The 24,362-nt window shown below is 39.9% G+C and overlaps 1 protein-coding gene across 6 annotated transcripts in view; it reads right to left on the bottom strand.

The window, feature by feature from the left end:
• The window catches only part of PROX1 (prospero homeobox 1), a 53,080-nt gene that overhangs the window by 22,080 nt on the left and 6,638 nt on the right, over positions 1 to 24,362 (bottom strand). For all 6 annotated transcript variants that reach the window (XM_081299017.1, XM_081299016.1, XM_081299020.1 and 3 more), the window contains 3 exons: positions 20,536 to 22,329; positions 13,492 to 13,597; positions 7,084 to 7,278 (listed from right to left, as the gene is read on the bottom strand). In XM_081299017.1, the coding sequence (XP_081155143.1) occupies positions 7,084 to 7,278; positions 13,492 to 13,597; positions 20,536 to 22,262 (2,028 nt within the window). In that variant the 5' untranslated portion in view covers positions 22,263 to 22,329. The remainder of the gene's footprint in view (positions 1 to 7,083; positions 7,279 to 13,491; positions 13,598 to 20,535; positions 22,330 to 24,362) is intronic.

The following is a 24,362-nucleotide window of genomic DNA, read 5'->3' on the forward strand; positions in this document are numbered from 1 at the left end:
GAAGGCAAAACCATAATCTACTTTGAAGAATTGAACTCTGATGCTCCACCAAATCGAATCTTTGCAAAAAAATATTTCCTGTTGCAAATTTACATTGATGGATTGAGGGGAAATGAGTGATCATGAACATTTCTGCCCTATGAATGATAAAGAACCAAACAGCTAAAGTTACATACCATCTTGGGGTTGGGGGTGGGGGTGGGGTTGGAAGGAATGAGAAAATTTGATTTAAAATGTTATCTGCCACTGCCAAAAGAGACCTGCAACTTCCAGTAAGCTTTGGTTTTGCTAAATAAGTTGGTTGAATCCAGATGAAATAAACAGGCTCAATTTCAATAGGTTGTTCAAACTTCTTCAGACATTTAATCCGGGATGGGCTGAACACAATGATCACATCCCCCTGAAAGCTCTAGCCACCAGCAGCGGCTTCCAGAAGGGAACTTGTGCTCTCTCTCCTATTGATAACCCTTTGTGGGACGAAGAAAAAGAGGCGAGGCAAGGAGAGCTGAATGTCAGACAATAGACATCGCTCCACACACTGCTTCTGAACTTTCCTCCTCTCTGAAGGACAATTAATTATGAAGGCCTTAGGGGTAGGTCGAAGCAAGGGAAAACCCACTGTGGTCCCAGCACCCCAGCCGCCGCCTCTGTGTTTGCTAAATGCTTTGCCTGTTGGGGTACAGCCACCGAGAGAGCCAATAGATCATGGGGGGGGGTGTGGGAGGTGAGGGAGGAAAGCAAAAGATTTTTTTGTGTGTGCGCCTGCCCTTGTATAATTCTATTCTCACTGTGAACTCATCCATACACAAAACACAAGGACAATTTTTTTTTTTTTTAAAGAGAGAAAAAGCCACAGGGTAGGTTACAGTCAGAAACGGGCTCTCCAGTGGTGTGTTAAAAAGGATGGTCTTTTCACCAAATCATTTCACAGAGGCAAAACAGACAAACACAAAGAGTTGAGACTTTTTCTCCTACATTAAATGGAGTAACTGATAAGGTCAGACATATGATACCTAAAGACACGAATCTGTGAACTCTTGAAGTCAAAGGGCCTCTCTGTGCCGAGGAACAATCTTTCAAAGGAAATAGATCATAGAACTCCACTGAACCCCCTTTAAACTTTATGAAGCAGGAGGAGAAAAAGCTCTAAGTAGGGAAGCTTGACAGAAGAGCCTTGAACTATTTTCTGAAGGAAAGATGAGACCCTCCCTAGGCTGCCACAAAACATCTTTTTTTTTTTTTCTAAAGGCTCCTCTGAACTTTGATATGTGCCAAGACACTGCTATTGAAAGCTGTATAATTATGTGCTATAGCCACTGTAGAAAATGCTTTGTTCACCCCAACAAAGGACAATAAGCAAAGTAAAGCGACATTACGCTGTATCTTTTTCTTTAAGAATGTTGAGAAAGGTCATGGAATGCTATAACTAATAAAGCTGTTGAGTAAGGAGGTTTTAAAGTTGATCTTACTGTGCTTGAATGTAACCCAATGACAAAAAAGACACAGGGAGCTAAAAATGCAATGACATTACCAAATAGATGATAAATCAATGGGCCCGCTTCATTATACTGATGAACACCTTGAATCTCAAAAGGACAGCGGTAAAGAAATGGAGCCTCGTGCTGCTCAGGGTGCTCCCTCCCCCCAACCCCCAGTCCCACTCCCAGCCTGCTGCTGCTGGTCCTGTTGTCTCCTTCAATTCCAGGCAATCATTCTGCTCAAGGAATATGTTCCCAGACAGCCATGTGTGTACATATATTTAGAGAACATTCATTTAGTCTCTTAAAAGATCAATTTGGCTTGTCAATGGTGGGACTGGCAAGGGAAGAAATGGTAAGTGTTCCTTTTCCTCCTCACCACCCACTAAGAGTGCGTTGTGTGATCATTTAAATGGCTCAGCAGCTTCAAGGCCAAAAGACAGCAACAGCAGTAAAAGGTTTTCACTCATGTGCCAGTTTGCCAAATGATCACTCATATTTAAGTATCTATTTGGAGCAGAGGGAAGCGCTTCCTAAATCCACCTGTCCTCATTCTTCTTTAAAGAGATGACAATGTGAATGAAAGACTTCCAAATATATTAAATCTTCTTAAACATGGGCGTGGTTGAAAGTGGAGCGGGGTGCCAAGAGGAGCATGTTGAGGGGAACAGGTTGAATGAGCACATGTGTTGGTGGGTGCAGGGGAGCCCAGACGGGGTGCCTCTCTTATTTTCTGTGATCAAGAAGAAAGTGAGAAAATGCTCCCATGTAGAGGTCCGCAGAAGTACCCCTTCTTGCCTATGTCACCTAGAAAAACGTCAAACCCACTAGGCTCTGTGATGGAGTCTCTGCGATGGAGACCCTGCTCCGTAAGATGCTATTTCTATCAGGACCTTAGGAAATGGCATTTACAAAGCCACTAAGGAATGAATCAAGTTCCCCATCCTATTTTATTTCTAAAGCTTCACTCAAGACACCTAGGCCTTTAGTAAGAGCAAGGAAGATTAGTCACTCTTCCTGGAACTTAGACTCTGCCTACAGGTAAATGATTAGCCACCAGGGGACCCAAGAGAGACCCTGCTTTCCTTGGTGGGGGGGTAGAGTTACCTCATGCTATCCCAGACTCATGCACCCCGATGAAGGTATCTATTGCACCCTTCTCATAAGGGTGCAATAAACTCAACTGCTCCCCCAAACCCTTAACCTCTAGATCATTCTACCTCTTTTAACTGCCCCATAGAAAGTGGCCAGCCTGGTTAATGCTGTCAAACCTAAGGTCTTTGGGCTCCTTCAATAGTGCAACGAATCTTGTGAGTTACACACATCAGTTGCCTTAGTTGAGAGTTCCTTGCAAAACAGGTAAACTGGCTGCACCATTATTACCTTCCTTCCCGGCTACAGTTGTGAGAGGGGGGAAAAAAAAAGCAATAAAATCCAACTCATATGCCCCTAAAGTCAGAAGTATCAATTTGATTTAAAAACTGGGAAGGAATGCCAAACCTGCTTTCCCTCCCCATAAAAAAAAAAAAAAAAAAAAAAAAAAAAAAAAAAAAAATTTTTTTTTTTTGGAAGCTCTTCAAAGTGAAGTGAGAATGAAGCATGGAAATATATACCATAACACCTGGAAAGACAAATTTATTGTTGCCAATCTCATTAAACGCGAGAGGCAGGAGTGAAAGATGCAGCCCGTAATGGAACACCCCTTCCCTGAACACCTTTGCAAACTCATATTCAGCAGTGAGCCACCCCCATCCTGTGCAATGTAGCCAACTTGCCTCCTTTTAGCACAAACGAAAAGGGTAGTCCGTTTTTTGTTTCCCCTTCGGTGTCTTCTTCCACATCCCCTGGGTCATCTCAAGCTCTCACCACCCTAAGTCTGGATGCCGTGCCAAGAATCTTGGCAATTGTGTAAACTGATACAAAAGACAGAGCAAGCTCTCCTGTCACTTAGAAGGTCCTGACTCATAAAGGCCAGGAAATGCAGGGTCCAGAAGAGGAGAGAGATGCAAGCCACTCCTTCTTTGCCAGCGATAAACCTTCCCCATCTGCTTTATTTTCCTATAGGCCAGGGGTCAGCAACCTCTCCAGCCCAGAGGGCCATCAGCAGCAGGGGCTGGAGGGGGATGGTGCTGAGCAGTGACAGAGGTGCCACAGAAAGTCAAGACACAAGCTGAGAGGAAGCAGAAAGCTGAGAAGAGACAAGGAGAACAGAAGAGAAAGAAAAAGTTCTGGTGAAGGAGGAAAAATCAGATTCTCCTCAAACCTCCCACCTTTTTTGGTTCTACCCATTTCGAACAACTTCAAAACAGAGCTCAGGGGTAGAGTGCTTGCCTAGCAAGAAGCCCTGGTTTCCATTCCCAGGACTGCAAAAAACAAATGGTAAGGCTTTAGGCAGGTTGGAATGTTTCTTGTTATTCTATTAGTGTCTGTGTCCTTATTATTGCCCACATTAAATAAGTTACTATTGTTGAAATGCTGTAAGGAATGCCAGGGACATTAGTAAACACTCAGTAAATGTTAGCTATTTTATAATTGCTATAAATAACTGATTGAGAAACTTAAAAATACAATTCATACAATATTTTGTTATTTGACCAGCTAATAATACTCAGGAGGGTTAATCTATTCATTTGCACTGACTGGATCTTTGGTCATTGTGTAAACATGACTTCAGTCTCTCTACCACATTTGGTCTCTGCTTAAAATTAAACACACACACACACACACACACACAAAAAAAAAACAAAAAAAAAAAAACAAGGTATACAAGTCTCCACTCTACCATCCTCTTCACTTGCCATACTGAAATTATGGGCTTATTTACTTTGATCTGAAGGGGAGAAACAGCAATGCAAAAGTAGAACAGCACACACACTATCAGTCGAGGTATTCAGCTCGAGGTGCCTGTACTACTTTTGGCTCGCAGCCATGGCCCATGCTGGTGGAGCTACAGTGATAAGAACGGTGGCTTTTTAAGCATCTCACTTAAGAAGTGACCTCCATGCTCAAAGGCACAGAAAAGAAGGGATCCCCTTATCAGAAGCATTTGTAAATGTTCTAAACTGAGTGACTAAAGTAAAAACTATATGGTGACCGTGGGCTTCTATGTGGTGGTGCGTCTGCATGTGAGTGTACGTATGTGAGAGCTTGTGCATAGAGCAGACAGGGCACCATCCATGTTCCTGAGTCTTCCTTCCAACCTTTCTGGAAAGAGCCTGGTTTTTAGCAAAGGAGGAATTTAGGCCCAGAATAGTCCAATAACTTGTCCAAAGTCACGTGAGAAGTGACAAAATTCCTGCCCAGGCCCCATGCTCCTTGCAGTGAAGCAGTCTTAAAATAGACACTGCAGATAAAGGAGAGGTGGCCTGGCTGGAAGTGGATATGATTCACAAAGGGAGAAATATCAGATGTTAATCATATTAAAGGAGGATTTAGATGATGCTAAATGGAGCAGCTTGTTGGGTATCTCTTGATGCCATTGTCCCCTGTTTGTGTCATTTTGGTCCTTGTGCTGAGAGTAAGGGATTAAATTCCAACCAGGTAAGGTTTAAACAACCCCACAAATCCTAATGTGCACTTTAAGGATTTGCTCCCTTGAGTACGTTATACAGCAGAAATGCAGAAATCATCTCATGAATCTTGGTCAAATCTTTTATGAAGCTTGATCTGTGCTTGCAGGTGAATATTTATGTCATAATACAATATAAATAATTCACTAGCACACAGTAGAAGTCTCTTAGCTTAAGGTTTAGATCAATAGACTTATCAGAAAGCGGTGGGGTGGGGAATAAAGCTCTTAATAAGATCTCTTTAAAATGTTTAGCCATAATCATGTTCTTCAGCTGTAGAAGAAATGTGCTTGTATTCTGTCATTATAGTAAAACATCTCTCGGTTACAACTGAGACTTGAAAGAGAGAGATTTTAGGATAGTGAATCAGCACTCCAAGAGTCACTAATTTTAATGTGTTCAGCGAAAGAAAAACTTCATTGACAACATGTTTGGCAAGAAATATATTGGCTTTGGACAGAAAAGATACAGTGGTAACTTGCAGTATAATCATTTATACTTTCAAGGAAAAACTATGACTTCCCCATTGCTAAGTTTGCATACTTAGTTTTCTTTCTTTTCTTTCTCTCTCTTTTCTTCCTTCCTTCCTCCCTCCCTCCCTCTTTCCCTCCTTTCTTCCTTTCTTTCCTACTAGGGATTGAACCCAGGGGTGTTTTATCACTGAGCTACATCCCCAGCCTTTTTTATTCTGAAAAAGTTTCTTGTGAAATGCTGAGGCTGGCCTTGAACTATGATCCTCCTTCCTCAGCCTTCCTAGTTGCTGAGATCACAGGTGTGTGCCATCTGCCCAGCATACTTGGTTATTTATAAGCCACCATAACTGATGTGCACTTCCCAGAACTAAGGAGAAGAGCTGAAAAGGAATGGGCAAGCAGAGAGGGTACTGGTGATCAGTCCCCTTTATTGACAAGGCCAAATTGAGGTGTCCTCTTTGCTTTGAAATTAATAACATCCTGGACACCTGTCTATAATGGGAAAGCAAGAATATTAACATAAGTTTCCTTAAGAGCAGATATGAAAAATTTCTATCTTTAGAATAGCACAGCATTTAGCCAAGATGATAGAAGAAATGAACCAATTTTGTCAAGCCACAGCCCGTCCACTCTCCTAATTGAGGGTTCAACCTGCAGAACCCTTGTCACATTCCCATCTCCAACCATTGTCACTTCAGCCTGCAGGGCTCAGCAAAATGCCTTTGTGAGTACTGGGAGATTTGCTGGTGTTGTCTCATAGATAGTCATCACGTGGTGGTGAACACTGTTTGCTGAGGCACCGCATTAGCCCATAAAGAAATGCCTTACTCATAGCTACACATCTTTCATTGTTGCAAGGGTACGGCTTCCTAGAATTGTCTATATTGCTTTGTTTGTATCCAGAATGTGCATGTTGTAGATCTATCCAAGACAGTACAGGAGCATATGAGCAAAGAGCAACATGTTTTTGAAGGTATACATAGGCAAAATAAAACACATGATCCGCTCCTCCCAAAACAGAAACAAATAAAACTAAAAAAGGATGTCGATGGATCTCTTCTGATATGTATTTGGTAAATTCTCATACCGAGGCCTCCATTAAGAAAATCGATTAAAGTTAGAAACCATGGAATATTACTTCCCTGTCAACATTTTTAGACTTTGTCTGAAAACAACTTTTGTAGCTATCATTGCACAAAACATGCATCAGCTCAACTGACATCCCAGAAGATAAATATGAAAAAGCTTATTGGAACAGGGGCCTCTTCTCTGGAAGAAGTATTTGCTCCTTACTGCTCTTTCCTTTGGACTGTTCAGTTCACTTTTCTGGGGCTGGGTGGGTCTTTCATATAAGCTAAAGAGCCAGAGGAAGGGAATGGAAATGGCAGAGGGGCAACTCCCCATGGTTCTGATGGTAAGCTCTGCATTGTGGCTGCGCCTGTCACTTTACTAGGCCATGGTCTTGTAACAAACTAGTACCAAACAGATTTAGGAACATTTCTTAAAAAAAAAAAAAAAATTAAAGTAAAAGGAGATGACCAAAAAATGTAGATTAGTTCCTACCTCAAAGTCATTTGCTTTATTGTAGTGCATGTTCAGAGCCCTGTACAGCTCACAGTCTCTGGTTATAGACAGCTCCTCCGTACTGGTGACCCCATCGTTGATGGCTTGACGTGCATACTTCTCCATCTGAATGTAGTAGAACTCACGGAAATTGCTAAACCACTTGATGAGCTGAGAGGTAATGCATCTGTTGAACTGTTAAATTTAAACGTTGAAAAGGATAAGAATATTGCCATTTTTGTTCATTTGTTTTTTTACGTATTTGAAACAGTTTCAAAGTTCCCCTCCACCCTGTTACCTGGAAAAGCGTGTATTTAATTCTACCAAAATGGTAGCAAAAGAGAAATAACCTTTTTTTTTTTTTTCAGAATATCATAAAACGTTCCAGCAATGGAAATCACATCATTGACCCTTCACATTTCAAATGGAAAACTCAAGTTCTAAATCAGATTTTTCTTAAGCTTAGCATCTTTTTAGGAAAACATGATTCTTCATCTCTCAGTAGAACAACTGCTTTTGTTTACTCTTCTTTTGTGTACATGGGACTGGGGATTGAACCCAGGGGCACTCTACCCCTAACTGCAATCCCAGTTCATTTTATTTTGAGACAGGTCTTCACTAAGTTGCTCAGGCTGACCTGGAATTTGTGATCCTCCTGCCTCAACCTCCAGAGTGGCTAGGTTACAGGCTTGTGCCACCACACCTGGCACATTTTGTATACTCCTTATGGAAATTCTTTCAAGCCATGGAATCCTAGAAAGAGCTGTCACTCTCAAGTACAAAAGACGATGAACCACAGGACTTCACCATTAATATGATATAGATTTTTAAAATGAAGATTCCCATCACCTCATATGGCCTTCTTTAATGCAGGAAAATGGCTTTCCAACAAAACGGCAAGAATCTGTTATTTGCTTTTTTTTTTATTTTTTATTTTTTGGTAATGGGTGATTCCCATACCCATCTGGCCACAATTCCACTTAATGTTTGTCCACAGTATTAACTTCTGGTGTGGTTTGGTCAGACCTTGGTACCTGTTCATCTTCTCCCTGAAGCCAGTGTTGGATAAGACCCATCCCTGGCTTTCCCTAGGTATCTGTGCCATTTGGGAGGTGTGTCTAACACACAGTACACAGACAGCATAAACAGAAGCTTTATTCCTTTTTTTTTTAAATGCCAAGTTACTATAACATGGTTAAGCTTTAAAACTTTGTTTACCAAGATTTCCTGATGACCTTTGTAATGAAGATGTCTTCCTGGATGCACTGAAAATGATACCATCCTTATTGACAGCCCTCTGCTCATGTAAAGGACAGATGCATCTCAACTTGCCAAGTCAAAACCAATAAATCCATAGCTTTATATCAGGCAGTCTGACAGACAACCCCTGCCTTTTGTCATCACAGGCATTCCCTTTCCTGGCCCCAAGTAAAAGATGTACATTCATCAAAAATCAGCAAAGAGCACTTATCAAACACTGGCCATGAGAACATCCAGACTCCAAGAAGATGACAGCTAAAGTGTGTATTGGAGCTGTAATTACTACACAGAAAGTTGTTTCCATACTAGCAAAGATAATAAATGAATGAAAATTTATGGCAGAGAATGGAAGTAACAAGGAAACAGAAGCAGGGAGACTGGTGTTTCTCCCAGAAGGCCAACTTGCATCATAATTGCCATGGAGTTGCAAGGGCCCTTACAGATAATTGACCAGAAAATGATTAAGTCATCAGCAAATCGCTTCTGCTTGCAAGAGTTCAAACATGTACTTAACCTATCCAAGAATTATATTTTCACTCTGTGTGTCTGCTCTGTCTCTATTCAGCCTCGCGGGGAACCCGATTAAAAAGACAACTGAAGGACCCCCGTTATCTGATCTTCTGGTTGCCGATTTCAATAGAACTTAAACCCATTACGATTTGCTGAACTTGGAGTTCTTTCCATTTTATCTCAGCAGTAAAATACACTGTCCAAATTTCCAGACACTGAGATAAGGACTACAGGCCCCCGTGACGGCTTACTGTTCCTTTTTAATTCTTTTAGAATAAGAAACAAAACATTACAAAATGATAGCAGGCTGTGCACTGGGGAATGAAAATTGCTTTGACATGGAGATTAGGCTTCTGCATTGTTACAAGACATTGTCTCATATGGACAAGAGTACTGTAGAGGAAAAAAATAGAAGGGTTTTTTTTTTTTCTAGAATGATCATGAATGACCTAATGGGAGAGGACAAAAAAGTAAGTGCACTTCCCATTATTTACGAATGGGACATAAAGGGAGATTTAAGGCTTATTGTTGGAGAATGGAAATACCAGAGAGAAAGAATGGACAGAAAAAAACAGACTCCCCAAACATGAGACAAGTGAAATGACCAGCAAAAGAGACCAAAGACCAGGGTTTCCCTTCCACAAGTGAACTGAAATGCATTCGATTTTCCTTCCTGGCTAAAAGCAAAGCAAGTCATCTCTTTACTAGATATTTGCGTTGGGGGGAGGAAAACTGTTAAACTTTAAAGAGTTAATTTCCCGAGTTCTGTAGTGGCTTACAAGAAAAGGATCAATTGTTCTATAAAGGCAAGCTCTGTAGTGTGTTAATGTGTTACTGCAAAAACTAATCACTACAATAAAGAGGCTGTGTTTCCACAGTGTACGAGTCTCTGTGACTTTGATTAATGCTTCCCACGGGACATCTCAGCCTCAATATGGGCTGAAGAAACTTCCTAAATATTCAATGAGCATGGTCAAAAGATGTATAAAACAAATCAATGTGACACCTTAATCTGGCTAGGCAGCAGTTGACTCAAGGGGTGGAGGGGATGGGATACATCATTTAACACTGCCGGCTTGCAAAGCTGCGAGCGTCTGTTCTTCAAAGCTGAAATGACATCGAATCTGTTGTACTTAGTGGTTTAGGAGTTATTAGTTTATACATTAAAATCAGCACCCAGTAGCGAACAGGAAGGCAGTGCAGCCCACCCATCCTAAGCATCTCTCTCACATTTGCCCAGTTGCCCTTCTCAAAGGATTTGAAGCCCTGAGGAGCTGAGCTTTTTGTCTGGCGAAATGTCATTGTGAGGGAATTAAGTTGGACTCTGGGTGAAAAACACAGAACTTTGTTTAGATTTTTGACTAAGTCAGCCCTGGTTTTACTCTTCTATCCCATCACCACTGTAGAAGAACTTCTCTCCTCTCACCAGCATCTCCACATTACAGGATTTCCCTTTACCTCTTTCTTTCCAAGGGAATTGAAAAGTCCCCATTACCTAAGCCCAAGGAAGTCACTTGGGGAGAGTAAGCACTGTATCTATTCTAAGGGAAAAATACAAAGGTATGGGCATCACCCTTGCTTAGCTCATCTTCTGGGGCTGGTGGCTTTGGTGGACATGTAGGCTATGTCTTATTTATTAAACAAAATATTTTCTGCTCATGCTGGTTTCCGCTGGTTTTTACATGAAGACTAACTTCTGATGACTACATGAAGTGAAAGGACCTTACAATTTGGAAAAGTATGTTTTACTAGAAGTGGGAATTTCCTTAGATCAATGTGACCACAATCCCAGGATAGGCTAATGTGATCATGACACATATAACTTGCTACAGAGGCACCTGAAAGTGTTTCTCAAGATACATGATATAAGATTTTATTTCAGCTAAAATCCCAAGGTCCTTTTCCCAATATTTAGGGATCTCTCTAAATTCTATAGGGGTTTCTTGAATCCTGAACGGAATAAAACTTTGCATTGTATGCTCATATAAAGGGAAATTTGCAAGTCTCTTTCAGCCTTTCAAAAAAAATCCACATTCACATATTCATGTTTCCATGTAGCTATAGAAATAGATAACACACACAATATAACATATACATATACATAGACCCCAATATATATATATATATATATATATATATATATATATATATATTATATATAAAATCATTATTAATATGTGTGTGAATTATGTATCATTTATGTGTGTGTGTGTGTGTGAGTGATGTTGATATGAACATTACCAACATTCAATTTGGAATGATTCTTAATATTAAGGAAATCTCAGAAAGATCTGCCATTGTTATCTGAAAGTTTCTGGGCCACCATGCCAGGACCACCTTTAACCCTTGTATGCATGACTTTTCATTCTCATCATCATCGTGAGCTCAGGGAATACACATTCATTAATTATTAGCCAAACAAAAGACATAATTAAGAAAGTTAAAATGTATAATTCATTCCAAAAATAAAAGAGAAATGACCTCTAGTGATTTTCTTCTTTGCCTTCTATATCCTACTGTTTCCCCTCCATTAGAGTGCTTAATTGTTATTTTAACCAGATTCCCATACACTTTGATAGTTTTCTCTCCCAGTATGGTTAAGCTATGTATGGAGAGAATTTATAATCTGAATATTGCCACTTTTTAAAATAACATATGCATGCAGGTTTTTTATTGTTATTTATACAGAGTAGGTAGTTATGTGTGACACTGCATCGCTAGATGTATTCTAAAGAAATGGGAATGGTTTCTTGTTGGTTTCTATTGCATGGCATTTATAAAACCACAGATCAATAATCTTCCCTGCCTTATGCTTTCCCCACCACATGTGTGCACACACAAAAACATGAGTGTACCTAATGTTCATGTCTACAGTTGGGTACTGTTGATGGCTCAGAATGGCTACTGCTGTCCAGCCCTCCAAATGGCTTCATTTGAATGGTGGGTGAGTGCTGCTTATGTATTCAGTTGGTAAGATTCTTTGACCTCTTTCTAGGTGAAAAATGCTATATAAATAATATAAAGTATTACCATAATTATGTCATACCCTGCAGATCTTTGCACTAAGGGGAGGAGTGAAGGAGGTGACATGGACACACAATGTGAACACATGTGTGTGCACATGTCATAATTCTTTTTTGCCTCTTTTCTATCTTCCCCTCATCAAACCAAGATTCTGGGAGGATTCCCTAGAAGATTAACTTTGCCAGGTTCTACCAAGTTCTAGAAGCCAGCCAGTCCTCAACCTGCTGGCCAATTCCCTTCTACAAGTCTATTCTAGATACCCCACCTCCATCCACTCCCTGCCCAAACCCAGATCCTTTTCTTGGTCTCCTGTGTTACTCAGCCTGTTCTTAGGCAGCCCCTTTCTGTTCCAGACTTTTTCTGCCTTCCCCGTCCTTCCCAGCCGGTTGGCACTGAATGAGGAGAAAACATGCCTTCCACTTAAGGAGTACAGCCAGGGAAGGGGAGAGATAAAAGGCTCAAGTTGACACACAATTCAAAAGCAAACAGGAGTGAAAACAGAACTTTTCTCATAAGGCCAAATCAAACATCAATGAAGGAAACTGAAATGAGTTGGCCTGCAAAATGGGGCCAAGGAAGCAACTCGAGCCTGGAGTACAAAACAAGCTATGCGGAGGGAAGCCGGAGAGGAGCGAGCATGTTTTGGCAGCTTCTGAGTTCTCAGTGGCAGAAATAAGAACTTGTACATATGGGGGTGGGCAGTGGAGGGGTGGGGAAAAAAAACACCCAACCCTAATAAACTAATCTCAGCTAATGTAATGTTTATCAAGTTCCTTGGATAATGATACCATGTGTGCCATTATCATCATCAAAACCCAATCTATGTTTTAAAAAGTTACAGATGATTAACACAACATCAAGTTGATGCAAACAATTACTTAAAGCCCACACAAAACACACACACACACACACAGACACACACACACAGACACATACACAGAGAGAGAACCAGGAGGTCCCCATATTCTGTAGAATGAGGGAGGCTGCAGCTGTAGGCCGACAGCTTTCATATCCTCATTTGAATAATGTGTCCTGAATCTGTCACTTTATTCATTCTCCTTATGCTCAGTGTACTCTACATCAACAACAAATTAAGTTGTAAATAAGAGACAATCATCACTTTTGTTTTTAAGCAGCTACTGCATAGAGAATTTCAATGCACGCTCCTTTTCGACAGGGGGGAAAAAGAGGTGCTAGAGTTTGCTTTCATAGGCACAAATATGGGGGAACCAACAGAAACAAAAACAGAAACAGTTTACTGTTGCAGAGGGGAGGGGGGGGAAACATTCTCTAAAGCACAACCATCCATTACGAGCGGAAATTTCTTCCAGAAACTACTAAAACATACAAAGACAGAGGCTAAAGTTTCCCGGACTACGCTACAAACCTACGTAACTTGGGAATACCAGTCCTTCAGTCTGAATACACAAGTGGCATCTCTGCTCAGCACACCTTTAGACAAAAGGACAAGTGCATCCAATCCATTAAGACACAGGTGTATTAATAAGCTGATTCCATATTCATCTCCATTAACTTCTGAGAGTTCAATCACTACCACATGCATAGAAAATTAAAAAAGAAAAATAAAAACTAATAATAAAAAAATACCCCTACCTTTACATCGGAGAAGTAGGTCTTCAGCATATTGGAGCTGGGGTAACGGGTATAAAAGAACATGAGCTTTGCTTTTTTCAAGTGATTGGGTGACAATCCTTCCTGCATGTAGGATGCAATTGGTTAAGGCAGAAAATTCCATAACAACAAGGATTTGTCACTCCTGCCCCCCACCATGCACACAGTCACCCCCAGAATGGAGGCCCACCACACAGCCCATGGCACTGTCTAAGGAATCTATCACCAGTTAGAAATTACCAAAGGTACAGGTGAGGATGAACAATTAGCTGCAGATTCTTGGCTACTTTGTGACAAGGGTGGCCAAATCTGTCCCCTGCTCTAGGTCCCGTATGCTATCCATAAGTTCACTTGTTGCTAAGGAGATAGATGCACCCAATGTGTTACTTCACAACTCTCATCATAAGAGATTTTTCCTTCAGCACAATTACAGTTCTGTTTGTTTGACTCTCCACACCCTGTGGTTTACATCAAATTATTATACTGACATACATGAACATAGAAAACGCACTATTTTGAACACTGTTATACAAGCTTCACATTTTACCTCTCAGTGCTAATCTAATGGGGCTTCGTGACTTGATTTCTTCCTATCATACTTTTATCTCCTTTGAATTGTTTCCTTTAAAATAATGATTCTAACTTGGTAGGGGTAGTTCTGGCACAGGGAGAACAGGGTGGGGGGTGTCCCTTTTGTTAAAGCAACGGTCCAAAACCAAATACGATTTGCTTGTCCTGGATTTATAGTTAACTCCTTTGAGAGTGACACAGTAGTTGGGGCTAACAAATCAATAAATGTGGGTTAGTAGATCAATAAATGGCCACTTACCCCAAATAAGAAGGCCTATTTATCTGGAAACATCATTACCTTTTAGATCTGTAAACAGCAGCAACTAAAACAGTTCCCAAGAGAATGTGAGGCTAACCATAACAATCTAGGCTTCCTGATTCTCGCCCGGATTCTTGGCACTCCTCAGCAGACTCTGAGCTGGGATGGCTCTGGTCACATCTGTGCCGCAGCCTGGCCCTGCCATTTCCTCAGCAAATTAATGGCTTTATAATTTATCAGAAATGAAGATGCACGTGGAGAAAATCAATGTGGTCCCCCACAAGGTCAATTAAGGGTCTTTCCTAGAAGCTTCTCTAAGGATTTTTTTCTCTTAAAGGCGAGTCTGGGAAAAATAAGGAAAAAAAGAAAAAGAAAATGTGTACAGGTTCATGCACACCACACACACACACACACACACACACACACACACACAGACACACACACACCCTTGATTACCCAACAGAATTTCACATCTTATGAAGAAAAGGCAAATAAACACAGCCACTCACAGAAGATAAAGGTTTCCCAATGACCTCCATCAAGTACAGCATGACTAATCGTAAGAATGGAGGGGAACCAGAGAAGTACTAGAGAATCATGATCGAATTAATATTGATAAGCTCTTGACTACTTATAGCAGAGTATTTAACCAAATATTCGGCTGAGAATTTGTTCAATTAACATTCCCTTTTATACCCCATGCCATTAAAAAAAAAAAAAAAAAGATCACCTTGGTTGGCAAATAGAAAAGTTAAGCATTGTGGTTTTGTGCGTGCATGTGTGTGTGTGTGTGTGTGTGTGTGTGTGTGTGTGTGTGTTGTAACTGAAAATAAACACTGAAGAAAGAAAATTTGATTTTATGTCTGTAAGCCAAAGCAGCTTAACTGAACTTGTGTTTTTGTTTGAGGTCCTTAATGATTACAAAGACGATAATTTATGACTGACATACTTCTTGTGCCAAGGAAAGAGCTGAAAGGCCCTCCAGTAACCTCCATTAGACTGATAGAGAAGACTAAAGGAGCCCAGGACACTTCAGGACCATCTGTCCAAATGGATAAGTGAAATAATAGCTGCAAGCTGTCTCCTATTGCCTCATGATAAGAGTTTTAGGGAAGCCCCAAGTTTGACAATATTCTCAGATCTGGGTTCCAATCTCTTCTTTCAGACGGCTACATGAAAACAACCTCATATGTTTAATTACTTATGAGTCCCACATCTTTCAAAATCTGGTCTCACACGAAATTCAACTGTTTTGCTTTATTCCTCAGATAGGCAGAGAGCTATCGAAACTTCCTGAAGCTTTCCTTTCATTCCAATTTTGCTACAATGTTGCAGTTTTTATTTAAAAAATAAATAAAATCTTCATCATATTTTGATCAGAATTGAGTTTTTAATTTCACACACACACACACACACACACACACACACAATCTCGAATTTGGATTTCTGAAGTTCAAAATGTTTTTTGCTTCAAAATGTTTTCTGTTGGTCTTGTTTGGAATCGATCAGTTGAAATGGAACACAGAATAAATCTCTATCTCTTGCTCATTGTGCAATTAAGATAAAATTCCCATAAAATAGATGTTTCTAATAAACTATTAAAAATAGCTAATGAAACATTTAAAAGCCAACAGTTAGATAATCCTTTCTTTCTCCTCAAAATACATCTGAACTGACCAATTGGTTAATTTCCCTTTTAAGTGCGTGTGCTGAAAAGCAACTGTTCTTCCAAGAAAGCACTAGCTGTTTCCTGGATACTTACACACGCACAATGACTCATGATGGAATAGATTCAGTAAACATACAGCTGTACTGAACACGAGCTAAGCTCCATTCAAGGCCAGGAAAGAAAATGAGCACAAATAAATATTAAGGAGGTAAAGGGAGGGGGGTGGGGGGGTGGGGGGGATGGAACGCAAGCAAGATCTGTCCCGGCAGCTCATGTGGCTTTGCCTCAATTCTCTTAGCCATAGCTTTGTGAAGACAGATGACATTCAATTCTATGTGTAATGCAAAATAGACAATAACTGCTGAAACTTGAGACAGCTGCCAGGTGTAAAAAAGAAAAAAAAAAGAAGAAAAAAGGAAAAAAAAAGAAAAGATGATAAATCCATAAATTAATGAAAGACATCTGCTCGGGAATATAAAAGATCAGAGAAGCAGGGTACAGCAGCTGAACCTAAAGTGGTGTCCAAACAACCTGAGAAGCTAAGTGTTGTCTGTTTACCAAGCACAATACAACCTTACCTAAACAGCCCCAGCGGGAGGAGCAGGAGGCAGGAAAGAGGCAAATAGAAAAATAATAGGTGGTGAAGGCTGGAGGAAGAAAATTCTCTTTTACCAAACTGAACTCTGGATTGCGGGACAATGTTATATGTTGCAATTCCAAGGAAATGGACTGGGATTACTTATATTTTCTCAAATGCTTGGAAACCTAAAGAATTTTGGTTTCCTCCTTATTGTCTGATCTGCTGTTTCTAAGAGGCTTCCTGTAGGAACCTGTGATGGGGAGGAAAGAGCTAAATTCCCTCATCTAATGACAGTAACAGAGCAAGTTGTTACTCTACTAAGAAGTTCAATGGAACCAGAGGGATGTGTAGTTTACACTGATCTCTTGGAAGACAAAAATTTAAATTATAATTTTTTTTCTGGACATTGGGGAGACTAGGACCCAGACTTTTTCAATCCTTACTTAATCTGTGTGTATCACTATCACTTAGAGAATCATTATGGATCCAGGAAATGTCTAAAAATGTAAAAAAATCAGCTTCTGTGGATTTGTTTCATATTTTAGAAATTAATTTTTAATTCATGTTTCAGGTTGAATTTTAATTTCTTACCATTTAAACATTTTTTTCTTCCAAATTTCAAGTAGTTTTAATATTCTTTCTAAAAGTCAAATAGGGGGAAGCTGACTGCCCCAGAGATCAAGCTCAATTTCTTCACCTGCACATCTTAATGGCTTATAATACTACTCTTGTGCTTTAATTGGGTGCATGCAAATGTTTGAGGCCTAAACAAGGCTATTTTTCTTGAGATGCAAAGAGGATGAATGACAAGGAACATCGTGAAGAAAAGCAATTGGCTGGTTGTTTCTTTGGGAATTTGAATAAAACTTAATATTTGATTAAATAGATTCATTTGCAAAGATACCGAACACATTTTTTATATCCAAGACATGAGCTCTTTGACCAGGTGCATTGACTTTCAGTTTAACATGCACACATTCATGATTTCCTTCCTACCACAGGTGATGAGGTGGAGTGCTCTATTATTTAGAACATATATATTTAATGTGTTCAACTTAGGATGGATTCAGCTGATAAGCTGATGTTCTTAATAGTTTTTATCTTGGCTACTTTGTTAAAAAAAAAAAAAAAAAACAGATGATGCCCTTTGGAGTAGAAAAGAATCATTCCTTAAGACTTAAATTATTTAAAACAATTTGGAAAACCATGAGCCAAAAATAAAAACACAAGAATGATAATCATGGTGGTACCATTTCATTCTACTTCTGGTTATTTCTATTGATCTTTCCTCAAAATAATTGTACAAGGGATTCAAACATGGCTCTGTATCCCTAAAACTAAAGTTAAACACCACTTGTTATGATTCCGAGATTTCTTCAAACTAAGCTTGAAAATTTTGTCTATAATCAAATAGAAAAAGGAGTTCAGAGAAAAGTACAATTTTGTCTATAATCAGGTAAATCAAGGGTAGAACTCATTGACATACAGTGATAGAGACAGGAGCAAAGTGAATCCAATCTGTCAATAAATAGATTCTCAGTTGTTCCAGAATTGTGGGGACCAGAAAAGGTGGCTTGTCTATCCTCTTCTTCCTGAGGAAAAAAAAAATCTACTAATAAGCTGACTAGTTAGGTGTACAATGTAATAGAGAAGGAGAAAAGCAGAGTAGGCCCAAACATGGAAAATGTAACCATTAATTGCAACAAGAGGCCCAAAGCTTTCAGCCATAATGATACAAGAGAACAACTCCAGGCTTAAGCAGCTACATTCCATGTGATCATGGGTACTTCTCCCCATCACTGTTTAATAAAAATCTTATATTGGTAGAAATGGGAAAAGTTATCCCTATGCAGCAAAAGCAACTATATTTTCTTTACAGCCTTTGGTATGTAGAGAAATCGAAGAAACTTCTTTGCATTCAAATCCTCAAAATTCCTCAGGGGATTTAGAGAGGGTGAGACAATGAACATAGCTGACACTTAAAGCAATCTAAAAGATCTTTTTTTTTCCCCTAGAATACCAAACTAACTTAGAAAAATAAAAAGCACGGGCAAATTATAATTATCTGGTTATAACAAGAAGGCTAAGCTCTAAAAACTATAAACTGGCATCACAAGCAAGAGTTTATATTAGTATAGACTTATAGGACTTTGAAAACTGGCTTCAGATATTCATCAAAATGGGCAGGCATGTACCTTTATCCTTTACACTTGTGGGGGTAGGGAGAGAAAGAAACAACTCACTACTACACTCCTTGTTTCACAAGTTTAGGGCTTCTCTTGAAGTACCATAGGGTCCAGCCCTACACGTCATCCTGGTAGGCACTTCAAAAGATCCTCTTCTTGGGAAGGGTGAAAATCCATTCAAGACATTGTGTTTCCTTACTTCACCCTTTTGCATCACCAACAGCTATATTCCAACCATGTGAACAAAACTTCATTGCCTGCTTATAACATAAAAATCATGGTGCTTCTTACACTTTAGCTTCATGACTGGCAGGTGGAATTTGAGCTTTTTGAGATACTGAAGTTAAATCAGTACCCAAGTCAAGACTCAAATCTAAGACCTCAACGACCCTCTCACAATGTTCTTCTCCTCTTCCTTGTACAGGGGGTGACTCCATGTTTACCTGTCCAAAGCATCTCAAACTTGTGGCTCCAATTCACCTTACCAAAAACTTCACCCCTATCCTGAGAGTTGGCTGGAGGATGACCAAAGAAAACGTATTTCTATCATAGCTGTATATGGTAGCCTCTGGAATGAGCTTAGATAATAAAATGTCAATCTCTAGTCATCAAGACGATTGCTCAAAATCCTCAGTTTTGTAGCAGCTAAGTTAATTGCTAAATTTTATATCCATCTGGTAACTTATTAAACAAGAAACATGCTTCCACCTGTCCCCAAATGCTTATTATTCTACTACCCCAAAAGATTAACAACTGCAAGATTTTTTAAAAAAATTACTGAAAGGAGCAATTTACAGGGGGGGGGGGATGTCATCAGTTAAAAATAGCTGGAGTTAGGATAGGTCTACTAAAATATATATACATGGTACCTCTATATAAAAGCCAAGTTCAAAATTTAAAGGAGTCATAAAAGGAGTCATTTTTAAGTTGAATACAGCTGAGTTTTATATTTAATTGTGCTCTCTTGCTTTCCAAAATAATTTGCTTTGTGTATGTTAGGACAAAAGATTTCTGTGTATGGTTGAGCAGAGGTTAATCATGCATAGAGGCAGCTGCACCAGACCCAAAGAACAGACCTTGGGTGAACGGAGAGACTGATGCTGTCTGAATAAATCAGTACCTGTATATTTCCTATATAAAAAAGAGTCTCACTTAAAGATTAAAGAATCTAACTCCCCCCTTGCCACATCCATCTTTTTCCCACCACAGGACAGCAGCCTCCCACCAATAAAGCGCTCTCCATAAGATTTAATCGGGCCTTCCTTAAGTGGACCAGGAGCCTTGCAGATGGGTTAAAGTGAGAATTCTTCTTTGTGGAATCTTATGGGTCTGAAAACTGACTTTTTTCCTTACTCCATAATAAAATTTACCATCTTTATATATAAAATATCTAAGAGAATTCAATATTCACAAAGAGAATTTTTTTTCCATTTCTGATTCTACACTTAGAAAAAAAAAAGAAGAAGGTATACAGGAAGAACAGCATAAAATACACTACTGAATAAGCACACGAGAAACCACCCCATGGAGGCAATTAACAACCAATGAAAGTTGCAAAGATGACAATTTAGTGTTAAGCTTTTCTGTGATTATGCTGATAAAAGCCTATGACACTGAGGAACAAGAAAGATTGCATTCTGGAGTAGATGCTGAACTACATTATTCTTTATATTGTGTAAACCTAACCTTTCAGAAAAACTTTTTTTTTTTTTTTTTTTTGCTTTTTGTTTTGTTTGTTTCTTGAGGGGGGAAATAAAAGGATATTGCACTTCCCGAATAAGGTGAGATTTCGGACATGTCTTGCAGATCGCCACACTCAGACTTTATGAGCGACAAGGAGAGCCCTTCGGCGGTGCTGGGTGGGTGTGCTGGTGAACAAGGATGGTGGCTCAGATGGTGGGATGACATCTTGGTCCTCAGACTCGTCGTATCCCTAGTTAAGTCTAAGGATTCAGGAGAGGCTCTGTCTTTTCCAGAGAAGGAGCCAGAGGGAGCACCTAATGGACTCTGAAATGGGTAGGCCATCAAGGGAAGGGGGAAGGGGTGGCGGAAGGTGGAGGTGGTGAAGCCTGCGGTGGCAGAGAGAGGTGACTGGTGCAGGGGCTGGTGGTGGCCGCCAGCGGCCGGGCCGGAGGCAGACTGGTCAGATGAGTTTTTGCGGACAACCAGGGGCAGTGCTTCTGTCTGGTCTGTGGAACTGGGCATCTGCACGTTGCCAAAGGTGTCCAGGGGGTTCGGAATGATGACGTCGCCAAAGCACTGCAGGCGCTGGTTGGCGGTGTGGAAATTGTGATTTTCCCCGTTGACTGCAAATCTGGCCTGGGGGATCTGGAGAGGTGGGAAGACCTGAGGAACCTGGCGGGAAGGCTTGGCCGAAAATACTTTGACCACAGTGTCCACAACTTGTGACATGGCAGTGTTCAGTTCTTGTTTCAAGGTCTCCGCCAAATGTTTGCCTTCTGGTTGTAAGGAGTTTGGCCCGTGGTCTCTTTCTTTGTTGTTGCCTTCTCGCTTGGGCTTGTTTTCAGCCAGCTCCTGCTCTCTGATCAGGGCTCGAGCCCGGTCGATGAACTGACCTGGGTCGAGCTCACACATCTCGTTGTCGGACCTCCCGACCGAGTCCTGGGCCCGCGCCTCCAGGATCTCGGAGCGCATGCTGTCTTCAGACAGGTTACCATCTTCATCATTTTCAGAATCAGTGCTGTCATAGATTTGGTAGAACTTTTCCTGCAGCTGGCGCAGCTGTTTCTGCATGTCCTCCAGCTGCTGTTTCAGCTGTCGGCGCTCCTCTCGCTTCTGTTCTTTTCGGGCTGAAACCAGCTGCTGGAAACTCTGTTGCTGCTGCTGGGGCAGCTTTTGCTTGCGTTTGTTTTCTCTGTAACTTTCTCGGGGACTCACAGACTGCGGGGCCATCTCTCTTTCATTTTCATTGCCCCTTAATGCCACACTGGGGGAATGGCTCATACCCCGAATTATATTCTCAACCCGGGCACGCTTTGCTCTCAGGTGCTCATCACATAAGCGATCCATATCAAACTGGCTCATAGTAGGCCTGCCAAAAGGGGAAAGACACTCTGGGGGGCTGTCTCTTGAAGAGTTGCTGCATATATCCTCCTGATGTACTTCGGAGCCTGTACTAGAGAGACCGCTGGCTTGGAAACTGGGCTCGGTGCCACCATTTTTGTTCATGTTATTTTTCAACAGCTGGGAAATTATGGTTGCTCCTGGAAAAGGCATCATGGCATCTTCATACGAGTTCGCCCTCTTCAGCAGCTTGCGGAGTACATTTGACTTTTCCCCATCTGCATGCTGCACCACTGAATACTCAACATCCTGCTCAGAACCTTGGGGATTCATGGCACTAAAAAACGTTGCTCTTGCCTTAGCAAAAAATGCAGATGCTGTCCCTACCGTCCTTTTCACTCCAATGTCAACTCTTCTCCTCTTGGTTTGCCGGCTTAAGAGGGCTGTGCTGTCATGGTCAGGCATCACTGGACGGTTATTGTGCCATCTTCAAAAGCTCGTCAGCTGGGCACAGCTCAAGAATCCCGGGACCCTGGCCAACAGAACAAAAGGACTGATGAATCATTTTCTTTAAATTTCTCCAAATTTCCTGACCTCAATCCTGAATCAAATGCAAAATGCATAGGCTCTGGGATTTATGGCACATTACAATTATTGCAATTTATTATGCACTCTGCTTGAAATGAAACATTTTTAAATATTTCTGCTCCACTGGTTTAAGATGGATTAAGATTAAAAAAAAAAAAAAAGCAAAAACTGCTTAAGCACCAGTAATATGATTCTCTTTCACAAATGCCTAAAATGATACTGTTTATCTTCAGAAGAAACAGTAGATTATAAGAACACAGCCTCTGACAACCAATTGATTAAATTTTGGGCATTGAGATTCATATTATGAAAGAAGATGAAAGTGGTCTATACTTAAGAAATAAGGTTAGGTTTAGAGACTGTGTGAAATTGGGATGAAAAATTCCATTTGTGCATTAAAACTATTGTGGTTTTAATGCTACTGAAGGAAAAAGACTCTAAAATAAATGCAAATATTTTACACACACCCTTTATTACTGAAGTTTAAAATATTTTTGTCATATGTGAAATGTGAAGAACATCCCAATCAGCATCTTTCAAACATAAATGGCTAATTTAGCATTGAAAGAAATGCACAAATACTCATTTTACAAGTCTGCTTATTTAGCATATTATGCATTTGTATTAGTGAAATCATATGTGAAGATGGTATCTGTGGCTATATCTTTCTATAACCAAGAATATTTATAAATTTTCACAATGTCCTTTTAATAACTTTAATTATTAGAAAGTTGGGTTCTGCAAAAGAAAAATGTCACTTCTGAAAAATCAATATGTGGCACAATAAACTATGGACTAGGCAAAGTACATCTTTAGTATAGTTTTCTTCTGTCAAAATCTGCCCAAATTGTACTTCAAACACCTAAAGAAATGGTTTAACATACTCCATTTGTGAATCTTATTTCCTATGCCAAGTAACAGGAAAGGAAAAAAAATTAAAACAAAACAAAAAAAAAATGACTGATTGAAGATATAGAAAGAAAGAAAATAACATCAATCAAATTGTGAGAAAGGGAAATAGGGTCTTTGTATATGAACTTCCGTTGTTTCTTGGGGACACAATATAAAATGGGATCATCCTTGCTTGCATTTTATAAAAGGCACTTGACATATTGTGAGACTTATTAACTAGCAATGCTAACCCCAAATTTTGTGTACATGCAAAATGTCACATCTTTTTGTTTACACTTAGCATTTTTGAAGAAAATGAAAATATTTTTTTCATGCTGGATTTATCTGATATTGAACTTCACGTTTGCTTAACAGAGCACATCTTCACAATAACAGGGTCTATTGCCAAAGGCAGCGTGCAGAGTGTTTGGAACAGCTCCCATCTCTTTCGGTTCACCTGTAAAAACATCTACGTGCTCCCTAGGACTGCATCTGTGGCTAGTTTTAAAGAATGACTATCCATGCAAATAGGCATAATTTCAGCATGAAATAACCTGCAAAAATCAAGAAAATGCTCAATGCTTACATGGTAACAATATGTATTCTTTTTTTTTTTTTAATGCAACAAAGATTTCATCATGAAGCTTTTGGTGTACATGAAGATAAACTTCTTAAAAAGAATCTGCTTTAGGGTAACCATGAAAGCAAGATGATGTTTCTTTCTATATATTTTTGTACACTTGAGGATGAAATACTTTTATGTGCTTCAGGATAAAATTTTCCGAACTTGGGATGAAGACATCTCAATAACTATAATACTGGGCTGAAGACTGAATTCAGAGTAATTGAGACTCCTCACACATTAATAATGAAATTGGTTTCAGGAATACAAAAACACAGTGACAAATATTTCACAAAATATTAGACATGATAAATCAGGTGTGGGCTGTCAGGTAAGAGAAAGAACAAGAAAAAGGCTGGATTATTAGTCACAGGAACACTTGGAAATGTGGGGGGTTACAAAGAAAATTCTTTTGTGCATATATCAGCTTTCCAGAAATAGAGCTCACTGTCATTATTTTAAAA

This window comes from Spermophilus citellus, assembly GCF_964194105.1.
Source record: "Spermophilus citellus genome assembly, chromosome: 6".
Taxonomy (NCBI): Eukaryota; Metazoa; Chordata; class Mammalia; order Rodentia; family Sciuridae; genus Spermophilus; species Spermophilus citellus.